Source organism: Orbicella franksi, chromosome 3, assembly GCF_964199315.1.
Source record: "Orbicella franksi chromosome 3, jaOrbFran1.1, whole genome shotgun sequence".
Classification (NCBI taxonomy): domain Eukaryota; kingdom Metazoa; phylum Cnidaria; class Anthozoa; order Scleractinia; family Merulinidae; genus Orbicella; species Orbicella franksi.
In genome coordinates this window covers 31,398,727-31,410,811 of record NC_138147.1, presented here as the reverse complement: position 1 = coordinate 31,410,811, position 12,085 = coordinate 31,398,727, and the positions used below count along the sequence as shown (strand labels likewise).

General features: G+C 41.6%; 2 protein-coding genes across 4 annotated transcripts; one reads left to right on the top strand and one right to left on the bottom strand.

Moving 5' to 3' along the window:
* Window positions 1–118: 118 nt before the first annotated feature.
* On the top strand, window positions 119–2,942 carry LOC145482021 (DNA-directed RNA polymerase II subunit RPB4-like). The gene is made up of 4 exons (XM_081460602.1): window positions 119–246; window positions 1,022–1,202; window positions 1,796–1,891; window positions 1,985–2,942. The coding sequence occupies exons 1-4, from the start codon at window positions 171–173 to the stop codon at window positions 2,061–2,063; spliced, it is 432 nt and encodes a 143-aa protein (XP_081316728.1). The 5' UTR covers window positions 119–170; the 3' UTR covers window positions 2,064–2,942.
* Window positions 2,943–3,088: 146 nt separating this feature from the next.
* LOC145482018 (achacin-like) lies at window positions 3,089–11,486 on the bottom strand. 3 transcript variants are annotated; one of them, XM_081460597.1, is made up of 7 exons: window positions 11,069–11,486; window positions 9,999–10,115; window positions 9,284–9,496; window positions 8,538–8,580; window positions 4,992–5,753; window positions 4,559–4,756; window positions 3,089–3,950 (listed from the first exon to the last, which is right to left on the bottom strand). In XM_081460597.1, the coding sequence occupies exons 1-7, from the start codon at window positions 11,124–11,126 to the stop codon at window positions 3,692–3,694; spliced, it is 1,650 nt and encodes a 549-aa protein (XP_081316723.1). In that variant the 5' UTR covers window positions 11,127–11,486; the 3' UTR covers window positions 3,089–3,691. The 3 variants fall into 3 exon arrangements, with proteins under 3 accessions (XP_081316723.1, XP_081316724.1, XP_081316725.1); XM_081460598.1 differs by having other exon boundaries at window positions 9,999–10,100; XM_081460599.1 differs by lacking the exon at window positions 9,284–9,496.
* Between the last annotated feature and the right edge of the window lie 599 nt (window positions 11,487–12,085).

The window sequence follows — 12,085 nt, the reverse complement described above, 5'->3', positions numbered from 1 at the left end:
CTGGCAAATACAAAAGCATCGCTGGCCTGATAGTAAACTTTCTTCCTGTTTGTTTGTTCCCATATTGCTGTTTGTGTCCCCTTCCCACTCTACTGCCTTCTTGAGTTGCTTTGTGTGCCAGGGCCTGGAAACCAAAGCTATCGTTTTGAGTGGCCACTAAGTCTTCCAACATGGCGACCGGAGGAGCACCGTCTGCCCAATCTTCAGCGACAGAAGAAGACGCGACAGAACTACAATTTCCGAAAGGTTTGGAATAATCTTCGACGCTTTTACTTAACAAAAGAAAGGGTGCGAATGTTGAAAGTAAAAACTGAAGTGTCAGATGCTTTTATGTCCACAAAAAACAGGGACTTACTATTCACTGAGTTGAGAAGTCAAAACTATTGAGGGAAAAAAGCAGGAGGTGATGTCTTTTCAACCATTCACCGATGTCACAAATACGCTATTGTAACTGAACAAAGCTTAGATTTGAATTAAGTGTGCAAGTTGAGGCAGGTTTCAATGTTTGTTTTGTCTTAATCGGGTGGCGAAGTTGCCTGACAGACATATTGATCGACAAAAATATATTGTGAGATTGAATCCCCTTGACTAGTAGCAAGACTTAAGCGATATTTCTTACTACATGTTTTTACACTGAAAGTTTTCTTTGCTCTAACAGCTGGGCTCATCTGTACGGTGATCTAGAAACAAATGGGGCAGTAGAATATGTTGACGTTTCAACCAAAAGAGCATATGCTCTGAGCAGAAAAGTGACTGTGTTATCAAGGGAGGGACAGAACGGAGTGGTCTATCCAGGCCAGCTGATGTGAGATGGAAGATCAGGACAATCCAAGCAATATTAAATCTTGAATCCTCAAATTATCCCTAACCCTAGAACTAACTTAAACAAAGCCTGCACTAGCTAGTGTGACTCTGATTAGGGTCTGTTAGACTGATAATAAATTCACACCAGCTTTTGTGCAGACCACTAAACCAGAGTAAACTGTACTTAGATTAATAAGAGTATTAAATCTTCTTTCAGAGTTTGAAAGTGCTGAAACTTTGTTGAACTCTGAGGTTTACATGTTGCTGGAACACAGAAAGACTCAGAATGAAGGAGCAGAGGAAGAACAAGAACTGTCGGAAGTCTTCATGAAAACATTAAACTATACACAGAAGTTTAGTCGATACAAGAACAGAGAAACCATTGCACAAGTGAGAAGGTAAAAAATTTTTGAATTACATAAAGCGGTAAGATTCATATTCACTGAGTGTTGTGACAGACAAAGGAACATCTGAAAACATTTGCAAGTATTTTGCCTATGAATGAACACCTCTTTTTTGGAACACTTGCTGGATTAAACACTTGCCATATTAAAGAGACAAATAGCAGCTTGCACGATAACTCAAGTAAGATTCACTGGTCCTGAGGGCACTTTCACTGGAATGGAACAAGGTCAATAGAGGGTTTTGGTCAAACTTTCTTGTTTTGTGTGGAAGTTAAGTTTCTATGTGTGTATGCTGCAATTTGCAGATTTTTGTGAGGAAAATGACTTTTTTAAGACCTAATTTGTTTTACTATGTAGAAAAAGTCTGCATTTTTGGTACAAATTCTATTAACAATACATTTGTGTAAATTTTGTTTTCGTTTAATATACTGAGTGGAACCAATGGTTTCCCATCATCATTTGTCAACTGATGTTTCCCAGACCTCAAGCCATAATTTTAGGGATGCTTCAACTCTATTCTTAAAACTGAAAAAAACAAGAATTGGTTGTAGGGCTTGTTTTTTCTGAACATGTATCTCTTGTTGTAGTTTGCTTGGTAAGAAGAAACTCCATAAGTTTGAACTGGCATGTTTGGCTAACTTATGTCCTGAGACAGCTGAGGAGGCCAAAGCTTTGATTCCAAGGTGAGACTCGTTCCTCATCGCCATCAATTTACTCTTACTGCACATGGTTTGTCCCTCCTGAATCGATTACATGTATATTCATTTCGTTTGCAGCTTGGAGGGTAGATTTGAAGATGACGACCTTCAACAGTTACTTGATGATATTCAGACACATAGAAGTTTCCAGTACTAAACTCAAAACCATCCATATATTTGTTGAGAGCATTTCTTGGCCAAAATCAAGTCTGTGACATCAACTTGCAGCTGTTGTTATGCAAGGGTTCATCACGCCGCAAGAGTTTTAATATCCAAGTCAAGCTGTGACTTTCCTTATTTGAGAACTATGCAGTATTCTCATTCCCTGCATGAAAGCCAGAACATTTTTGTGACAATTAGTGTGTTATCCATTGTTAATAGTCTTCTTTTGTATAGACAGTGATGAATAGAATTTTTTTATCAGCACTGCTTCACATATTTTCATTTATTCTCCTTGAATTTCTTCAAGACATTTATTTTTATTTTTATCACATATCTGTGTTTGCCCCAAGAGTGCAAGAGCCCATTTAGGACGCTTAACCTAAACTTTAAGAACAACATGTTATGATCAAGATGGCATAAGCTATGTGTAGATAAAACTCATTGCTGAGGAAAAATGAGAAAGAGAGATGAAATAGACAAGACTTCTCCCATCATTACTAGAGAGTGTTGTTCCAGCTCTTTGTCAAGAAACTCTCATCCCAAAGTTAGAATTATTTTTCAGAAAAAAAAAACCTGTGATACCTGATTCTTTTCCTACGGTATAACAGTATGGTGACCAGTGAGTTAGTAACATATTTCAGCCAATCATTGTTGAGCATTACAGTGTCGATTCAAGAGGTCCTGAAAGTAGAGGGGTCTGATCAATGTGAAGATGGGCCTTTCTTGTTCCAGTAAGGAAAATTTTCTGGTGTAGGTATTTGTGTGAGATGGGGAAGAGAGTTTAGGGGAGTTGAGTTGCACCTAGACTAGCTACTGGCTTGTGGACCTAATAAAGTTTGAATGTCTTGTCTCTTTCTGTAGTGTTCAGGGGTATTATTCTTAAGCTGCCCTTTGCTTCCATTCAGTAGTCACACATCAAACAAGTAACAGCTGGTGAAAACAAGAACAATTTGTTTTACTAGTTACAAGAGCTGCATGTTCATGATCAAAGAGACTCAAGCTAGAAGAAAAAAGAAAGCGAGCAGACAAAATTTCTGTAGGATGATAAGAGACTAGGCAAGGCTAGAGACAAGGCAAGGCTAGCAGTAGTAATATATTTTTAAGCTGCTGACCAATTTGGTTGACAGACAGACACAGACAGACAGACAGACAGACATAGACAGACACAGACACACACACAGACAGACAGACAGACAGACTGATGGATAGTCACTTTTTTCCGATGGGAGAGGGTATCAGGTAAGCCATAGAGAGAGCAAATGTATTGACCACTTGTGTCTGGAAAAATTTGAACCACAGAAGACACAAACCATCCATAAATTTGCTTTATTTTATGTACGCCGTAAAGCTATTAAAATTTGCGCCTGTTGACGCGCGTCAAATAACGTAACTGGAAATTCACCCAAGCGGCTTCCCAGCTAATCGGCTACACAGTTGCCAGAGTGTCAATGGATAAGACCTCATTTCTCAAATGAAAGATATTTGTTTGGGGCTGGCTAACCTGGATTCCCAAGTAAAAAGGGCGGGGGAAAAGAGGTCAAGGTCTTGAAAAATTAACAGATTGACCACCATAAGAGGGAATTATATTTTATTTTTGCCCATAAGCTTATCACGTGATCTTGTCTATCTTATATTCCTCCAATCCACTTCGGCAAAGCTCTTGGGGATGTGTATGCGTTGGAAGTGTCGGGGACGACTGGGTATAGGAATTTGCCATCCGTTGTTTAAAGCATTGTTGGCCGACATAATGGCTCCCTCTGCGTACCCCCGGTAGGGATGATATGCGCTACCAACAACATAGATCTGCTCTCCAGGGAATGGCCTTTTGGCCCAGTCAGTGACTTGCTTCATGGAAACACGGCTCCCAAGCTTCTGTAGGTACCTTAAGAGGAAGCAAAAACATTGGCTACTTTTCAATATCATTCTTAGGAATTTTAAGAGATTCACTTGAGATTCGTAAACATATGGAACTGAAAGTATAAATGTCAGCTGAAACCTTGATTTTATATTTAGTTCGATTCAGGCCCCGTCCACACTACGCTGGAGGAATTTGAAAACGGAGTTTTCATTCTGAAAACACATCAAATGTTTTCCGTCCACACTAGGCCGGAGAAATGTGAATACGCAATAATCACCGGTCAATTTGGATTTGTGTTTGAGGAAAACTCGAGCAGGGAAATCCTATGACTGTCGTGGAAAAGCTCCGTTTTCAAAATGTTTTCTGACAACACTGAAACGCAAAGCCGGCGTTTTCAAATTTCTCCGGTTTGAAGAGCGTTTTCGAAAAGCTCCTTTTTCGTGACGGATTAGTATGGACTGCAGGTCTAACACTAGAAATAAAGCTGCGTTTTCAAATTCCTCCGACGTAATGTAGACGGGGGTGCAGAATGGGTATATATGAGCAGTTGTAACTAAGCAATAGCTTGAAAAGTGGTGAAGTTTGCAACACGAGAGACTGTGATAATAATATTTAGGAAAACAGTTGATTACCAAGCTCCTTCGTCCCAGTATTGATAGACTGTGCTCAGAGGTTGAGGAATTTTCCGGTTAAACTTGTATTCCAAAGCGCGATGAATTTCTTGATCCATCATTTGTTTAGGTAACTTGAGGATCTCGCCCCATTTCTGGCCACACGCGCCATCTTTGTACGACACGTGGAGAACTGCTTCGCCATTTTGGCCACGCCCACTAACATAAAAGAAAAGTGGTTTTGTTTAATTTATACATGAAAGGGTATTGATAGAAAGTGCCAGTTCTTGTTCTTGCAATTTATTGTTATTAATTAGTAACGGAGCGAAATAACAGATTTTTCGTCGTCAGGTTTTACCCGCTGTTAAAAAAAATGTTAGTTCAATTCAGGGGAAGGCAACTTCCGTCTTCTTCTGCGCATGAAAGGGATAAATTAAAGAGTTAAGGGAATCACCTGTGAGGTAACGACCATCCAAGGCAATCGCTGTTTGACAAGAACCTCTCCATGGGGTGAAGTTTGTCTTTCGGATCCATAATTTCGTCCCACCACGCCCTGGGATAGACCGCTGCTCCTTTGAAGGCCGGCCGTGGAAGAATGGACTGAAAAGCGTTCTCGCGCTGAATTCGTTCAGCCACGCTACCAGAGACTTTTCCGAACGAGCCAGGAGGCGCTGCAATCACAAGCTTGTCCACTTTAACCTCATGCTTTGGAGTCTTGAGAACAAACTGGTTTGCCTGTTTGTTCATTGAAAGAACCTTGTTGTCGCCACCCAAGAATATCTTCGCTCCCAGGCTCTTAGCGGATTTGGCCACGGCATCCACGAACGCGGACATTCCTTTGAGAGGTCGGATCTCTTTGCCGGAGAGTTTAGCTAGTTGTTCGTAGTATTCCACCACGCCTTCTGGGCTGCCCTTGAGGTCGCCGTCGTAGCCGAAGACGTCAAAGTAAAACCTGGAACCTTCCGGCGTCAGAAAGTGGTGCTGAAATGTTTCAAACGTCGCGAAGTTGTGCATTTGGGCGCGGTGTTCTTTCTTGAGGAGAAAGTCTAGCATCTGTGAGCAAGTCATGTCTTTGAATTTACCCAGAGTCAAAGCCGGAAAGTATTTTCGTTTGATTTCATGTTGGTCTCGTGAAAAACCACCCCTGCACTCTGTCCGAGGATTCGAGTAAAAGTTCCATTCTTTGTGAGGAATGTTAAGCCTTGAGAGGATATTCCTGAAAAAATAAAGCACCAAATTATATTTTATACTCCATTAGTTTGTTCCTGTTAGCGGACTAGTCAGTAATGGCTTTTTTAACCAATGAAAAACCATTGCAAGCCTCTTCCTTCTAACCAACGAAACCGCTCTCTGTCAAAACTATCTCGAAACTAAATATAGAACATAGCGTGAAATTAGAAACATAAATTTTAAAAATTATCCGTCGTGGTTCACGTTCTCCAGACAACGCAGAATTTGGTCATTTCACGTTGTTTTGCAGACGAGGGCATAGAAATGTGCCAAGAATTATAACGCACGCGCATAGCCATATTGTACTGCTCATAAATAAACATTTTGTTTAGCGACGTTGCCGTTGCCGTTGTGGTTTTCTTAATTTAACTCCCATTCGCGATTTCGCATTCAGTAAGTACAACAAGGAACAACAATTTCATATATTCGAAGACTCAAGAAACCTTTCAAATATCGTTCTTTATTTGTAACCCTTTGTTTTTGGAGCGCCTCTAGATATGTATATATTGCGCACGGGACAATTTCGGCTCAAAAGGAATACAATTAAAATAAAGTGTATTATCGTTTGTCTCACGATGTAGTCACTAGAGATGTAGATCGCGACGTTTCGACTGCTTACTGCTGGTCTTCTTCAGGCGATAAGGTCGACTGATTGCACGGTATCATTTATATCACAAAGGTCGGCTGTGATTGGTGCATTTCGATCCTCCCATTGTTCCATTGTTCCGGCGAGTAGCTGTTCCCTCAGTGGTCCGCTGTTGTACCGTTCTCCTGTTGTTGTGTTTCTTGATCGTGGGTATCCATGCTTCAGGAATTTCAATTCCACTATCCCTGTTGATGTTGTTAGGGTGAAGTCTTATGTGAATAGCTTCCTTGACCCTACGTGTGTACCAGTGAGGATCTCGATCAATAAACTTGACCTCATTCCAGATAGGATAGTGGCCGATCTCGTGGGTCTGTTCAGAAACGGCGGAGGTCTGGGTACGGGCGAGTCGTATATCCCTGTCGTGTTCTTTGATCCTCTCCTGCATAGATCTCCCTGTTTCCCCGATGTAGACTTTGCCGCACTTACAGGGAATCCTGTAGACAACACCATCTTGTTTAGCCGGGTTGATGGTGTCCTTTGGTCGCACTAAGTGTGACCGAAGTGCCGTGTCGGACTTAAAGACGGTGCGAATGCCTTGTTGTTCTAGGCAGCGGCGGAGAGACTCCGAAACTCCTTGGACATAAGGTAAAACGGCGGTGGATTTAAATTCCGCGACAGGCTCTCTTCTTAGGGTTGTTCGTGCCTTTGTGATCTTCTGTACAAAAGAGGAGGGATATCCGTTAGAAACAAGTACAGATGACAGATGTTTCTTCTCTCCAGCGATTACTGATGGTTTGGTGACGAGACGTTTAGCACGGTCGTACAGACACTTCACAATACCGCGCTTTACTGACTGAGGGTGGTGTGAATCATACGCTAGGTACTGATCAGTATGTGTTGGTTTCCTGTAGACACTGGTGGTAATGCGGCCACCAGGTTCTCTGTAAACTGACGTGTCGAGAAAGGCGATCTTGTTGTTGTTCTCGATCTCCATGGTGAAACGGATTGATGGTTGTTGACTATTCAGGTGTTGCAGGAAGACGTCAACTCTATCCCGATCCAGGATGGTGAAAGTATCATCTACGTAGCGTTTCCAGATCTTAGGCTTGCAAGGTGCGGACTCTATTGCTTGTTCTTCAAATATCTCCATGTAGAGATTAGCAATAACCGCGGATACAGGGCTCCCCATGGCTGTGCCGTCTCGTTGTTCGTAAATCGATCCGTTGTACTGGAAGTGCGTAGATCTTAATACGAAATTCAAGAGGTCCGCGATTTGAACTGGTGTAAGTGTCGTGCGGTCAGCCAGGCCTGCGTCGTTCTCCATTTTTTTTTGTACTTGTTTCTAACGGATATCCCTCCTCTTTTGTACAGAAGATCACAAAGGCACGAACAACCCTAAGAAGAGAGCCTGTCGCGGAATTTAAATCCACCGCCGTTTTACCTTATGTCCAAGGAGTTTCGGAGTCTCTCCGCCGCTGCCTAGAACAACAAGGCATTCGCACCGTCTTTAAGTCCGACACGACACTTCGGTCACACTTAGTGCGACCAAAGGACACCATCAACCCGGCTAAACAAGATGGTGTTGTCAACAGGATTCTCTGTAAGTGCGGCAAAGTCTACATCGGGGAAACAGGGAGATCTATGCAGGAGAGGATCAAAGAACACGACAGGGATATACGACTCGTCCGTACCCAGACCTCCGCCGTTTCTGAACAGACCCACGAGATCGGCCACTATCCTATCTGGAATGAGGTCAAGTTTATTGATCGAGATCCTCACTGGTACACACGTAGGGTCAAGGAAGCTATTCACATAAGACTTCACCCTAACAACATCAACAGGGATAGTGGAATTGAAATTCCTGAAGCATGGATACCCACGATCAAGAAACACAACAACAGGAGAACGGTACAACAGCGGACCACTGAGGGAACAGCTACTCGCCGGAACAATGGAACAATGGGAGGATCGAAATGCACCAATCACAGCCGACCTTTGTGATATAAATGATACCGTGCAATCAGTCGACCTTATCGCCTGAAGAAGACTAGCAGTAAGCAGTCGAAACGCCGCGATCTACATCTCTAGTGACTACATCGTGAGACAAACGATAATACACTTTATTATTGCATCTACCACGATGAATAACAACAACCTTTTCCTCGACAGGAATACAATTGTTACCTCATGTTGTAATGAACCATGTCAACCCTCCAAGCTCCAAGATCTGAACATCAAGCAAAATAATTCACATTAAACACCCTCTTGATTAAAACAGTGACTCCTGTAATCGCCAAATTCTGGAGTGCCGTATATACTGTTTGTGATTGGACAATTGTGACTTCATTCGGATAGATTTCAGGTGGTTTATCGAGTTGTGCCGAAAGCAGCTATCGTATCTCCCAATTGAAAAACTTGAGCTCTTATACTCCTTCCAATGCCACAAAAATTATCTTAAGTGGAAACTGGCGTAGTGTAAGTGGTTGTTGAGCTCTAAGTCGTTGTGCTACTGTGTTCTCATGGGCAACGTATTTTACTCTCAAAGTATCTGTCTTCACACAGAAATATAAATGGCTAACTGAAATTTGTGGGGGCAACCTGAAAAATACTAGGGTGGAGGGGGTTAACCCACGATGGACTAGCATCCCATCCATGGCTGGGGGAGGAGAAATACTCCTCAAGACCTCTGATACTACAGAAACTGGAGTTAAGCTGTGGAGATTATGAGGTTCGCATTCCATCGGCCAAGGAACAGGTAAAATCTCTTTTTGGTTTCACAAAGTTTTATACTAATGAAAGAAGCTTTATCTTATTCACACAACGAGTCCATCGGAACCTCATGGGGAAACTTCGTCATTGCTTATCGCAGAGAGAGACTGTAAAGACTTATAACTGCAGAAAAGTGTCACTTTAAAAGTTATTCCACCAACCTACTGATTCGTCAGGCACTTGAGGAAAGACATAATCGTAGATTCTTCCACCAAGGCGAGTATCTCTTTCAAAAACACACACTTTGGTCTCTTTCTTATGTCTCAGGAGTGATTCAGCCATATACAGCCCAGCAAGCCCTCCACCGACAATACCTACGTCACAATCCATTGGGGTCTCGCCATCCCCACCCCCACCCCCTCCTCCGCCATCACCTGTTCAATTTGAGAAATACAAGATACATCAAATGATCGAGGCACGACGCAAGAATTTGATAAGGTTTGTCGGACGTTTTCAGTTTGGCAGAACAACTTTGCGCATGTGTTGCCTACAAGAGTACTCTTTTTGTCACTTCCGTGCACACATATAGTAATTTTTGACAAAACTGGACCATTATATTTAGTTTTCTATCAATCAAAATCTTTGGGGCTCTTAATTTTAGGTTTTGACTTTTCGAAGTAATCCTCATATCATGATACAATAATGGTGTCTTTTTCTAGTCGTTTTTTTCCTATGAGGTGGAATGTAAGCGTGAGGCGAACTCAGATCTCCCCGCGTCAAACCGAGTAAGATCTGGGTACTAGATAAATATATAGACAGCTATCTTAACGAGCTATGGCAGTAAAGAAATAAAGTTAAGTTTTTGTGGAAAGTATTATTAAACGATCACTTTTATTCCACAAACAACTACTGCAAAATTAAACTATCAACACTTACAGAGTCCGCAAGTCTTCTGACAAGCCTGCTTGATGCTAAAGTTAGTAGCACATAATCCCTTGTAATGTTTGCAAAATGTCGAGCCATTCCGGTCCTTGCATTCTGAAGAGCAAGAGGCTAACATGAAGAGTAATAAAAAAGACGGCGAGGGTCAGTGTCATACTTAAGTCCTCACCCGAAGTGAAAATCATGTCTCTGTAAACTTGATTGACCTCCCTCTATAACCCTCTCTCCCTTATGGAACTGGAACGGCCGGTCCAGATCGAGAAATCAAACAACACACGCACAGAAAAAAAAAAAAAAAAGGAAACAAGAAACAAAACCTTCAATGTGTGGTGTACTACCAAGTCATTAGTTTCCCAGAACTGAAATTTTTTTGTACGAGACTTTGCCATTTTATTGGCTGAAGACGTTCACAAGGTTTATAAGGTTTCAGAAACAAAGTCGAATGTATTCAAGAGAGCAAGTGTATTCAAGTGTTTTTGTGGGTCGAGCAATGAAAGACGATCTGATTGTTGTATTGGGCAATTTTAGACGCTTTTGTTCTAAACACTGAACTATATATGCTAAAATTAAACTGATTTTTAAAATTCCCAAATGGTTTTTTAAGTATTTTTTTCGTTGCCAAAATTGAGCCGATTGAATGAAAGCGTCAGCCCTTAAAATTACCGGCCACTAAAAACAAGCAGTCCACACTCTGTACTTTCAAATTATAACGTTTTTAAAATACATGTGGTACCCCGCTTACGAACACCTCGCAATTGCATGTAGCCATTTTTCTGACTTTCAAGTTTTGCGCAAAGAAACGCTTGATCAGTCATTTAATCACTCCGTTAACATGACTGCAGTCGTATGGCACAGAGGTGGTTGTATTGATTGGGCTCCACTCTTACAAGAGCAATAACTGAAAGTAAAATACCGTGCGATAATGATTTCATTTCAAACATGAAAGTTACAATCTCAACTCTCGAATAGTTTGAAAGAAGCGGTGGCTTAGGCCTTTCAAATTTTGCATTTCGACCTGATTGATAATCAAAACTTTAAAAAGGATCAAAGAGGAAGAAGTTTACCTTGGGAGAATGCAATTCCGATTAAGGCAAGAATGATCCCAAGGCATGCCTTCCTCATTTCGATCGGCAGCAGAAACAGAAAGTGACTGCTTGATGCTAACACGGAACAACGTCCCACCTTGCGTCAGTACACATGCAGCAGCTGAACATTAGGCAGTGTCTTCACTTGATAAATAACGTAACCGCGTGTATTTGGCTAAGCACAACACATGTTTGTCGTTAAGACATTCCATGGGAGTTACACGACAAGCCTTGTCGGCCAAGAAACCCCACTGAATAAACGCAGTGTTACCGCGTGTCTTGCCGCGTGGGCGAAGTTTACGCAGATGTTCAAAGGAAACTAACGGAAAAGGTGTGCTTCTAAGTATAGGTTACCTTCGAATGCGTCTACTAGAGAAAATAATAAAAATATCGTAAAATTGCTTTGGGAAAAGTCTTTCTCCAAGTATAGGCTGCCTTCAAGTGCGTCTACTAGAGAAAATAATAAAAATATCGTAAAAGAATCTTTTTCTCCCTCGATTTCTTGTCAGTAGCAACTACTTTATACACCAGGAGGAGGATGATAAAGAGAGGGCCTAGATCACGTTTCACGGAAAATAAAAATGGTCATTTCACAGTTCTTGAAATAGCCATTTCACGTTCAGGAAAAAAGGGCATATTTTTCATACGAGTTTACAAAATTATAATGAGCTTTTGAAACTTACAGTCCAAAGCACAGCATTGTTCAACATCTTCGCCATTTCTTCACATCTTTTCTTTTTGTATAATGCAGCTAAAGGAAAACCGTGTTCCAACTAAGACTATTGCATAAGGATCGCAGAGATGGCTTTCACGGTTAAACAGTGTTTATCACGTAATGTCGGCCGCCGAAAATACCAGAAAACATAACCAAAGTAACAGTTCACAACGAAATGATTCCACGTTTATTTCTCATTTCACGGTTCTGTCACGGCTACTAACGAATTCACGATTCACGAGAAAAAAGTAGCCATGTCACATATCATTTCACGGGGAAAA

Bases quoted from the DNA above. Each gene is read 5' to 3' on its own strand.
- LOC145482018 (XM_081460597.1), bottom strand. From the start codon at position 11,126: ATGAGGAAGGCATGCCTTGGGATCATTCTTGCCTTAATCGGAATTGCA. The intron at 8,581-9,283 runs GTTGGTGGAATA...CTTGATGTTCAG, and splicing joins AGTGCCTGACGAATCAGTAG to ATCTTGGAGCTTGGAGGGTT. The intron at 4,757-4,991 runs GTGATTCCCTTA...CTTTTATGTTAG, and splicing joins GGATGGTCGTTACCTCACAG to TGGGCGTGGCCAAAATGGCG.
- LOC145482021 (XM_081460602.1), top strand. From the start codon at position 171: ATGGCGACCGGAGGAGCACCGTCTGCCCAATCTTCAGCGACAGAAGAA. The intron at 247-1,021 runs GTTTGGAATAAT...ATCTTCTTTCAG, and splicing joins AGAACTACAATTTCCGAAAG to AGTTTGAAAGTGCTGAAACT. The intron at 1,892-1,984 runs GTGAGACTCGTT...TTTCGTTTGCAG, and splicing joins GCCAAAGCTTTGATTCCAAG to CTTGGAGGGTAGATTTGAAG.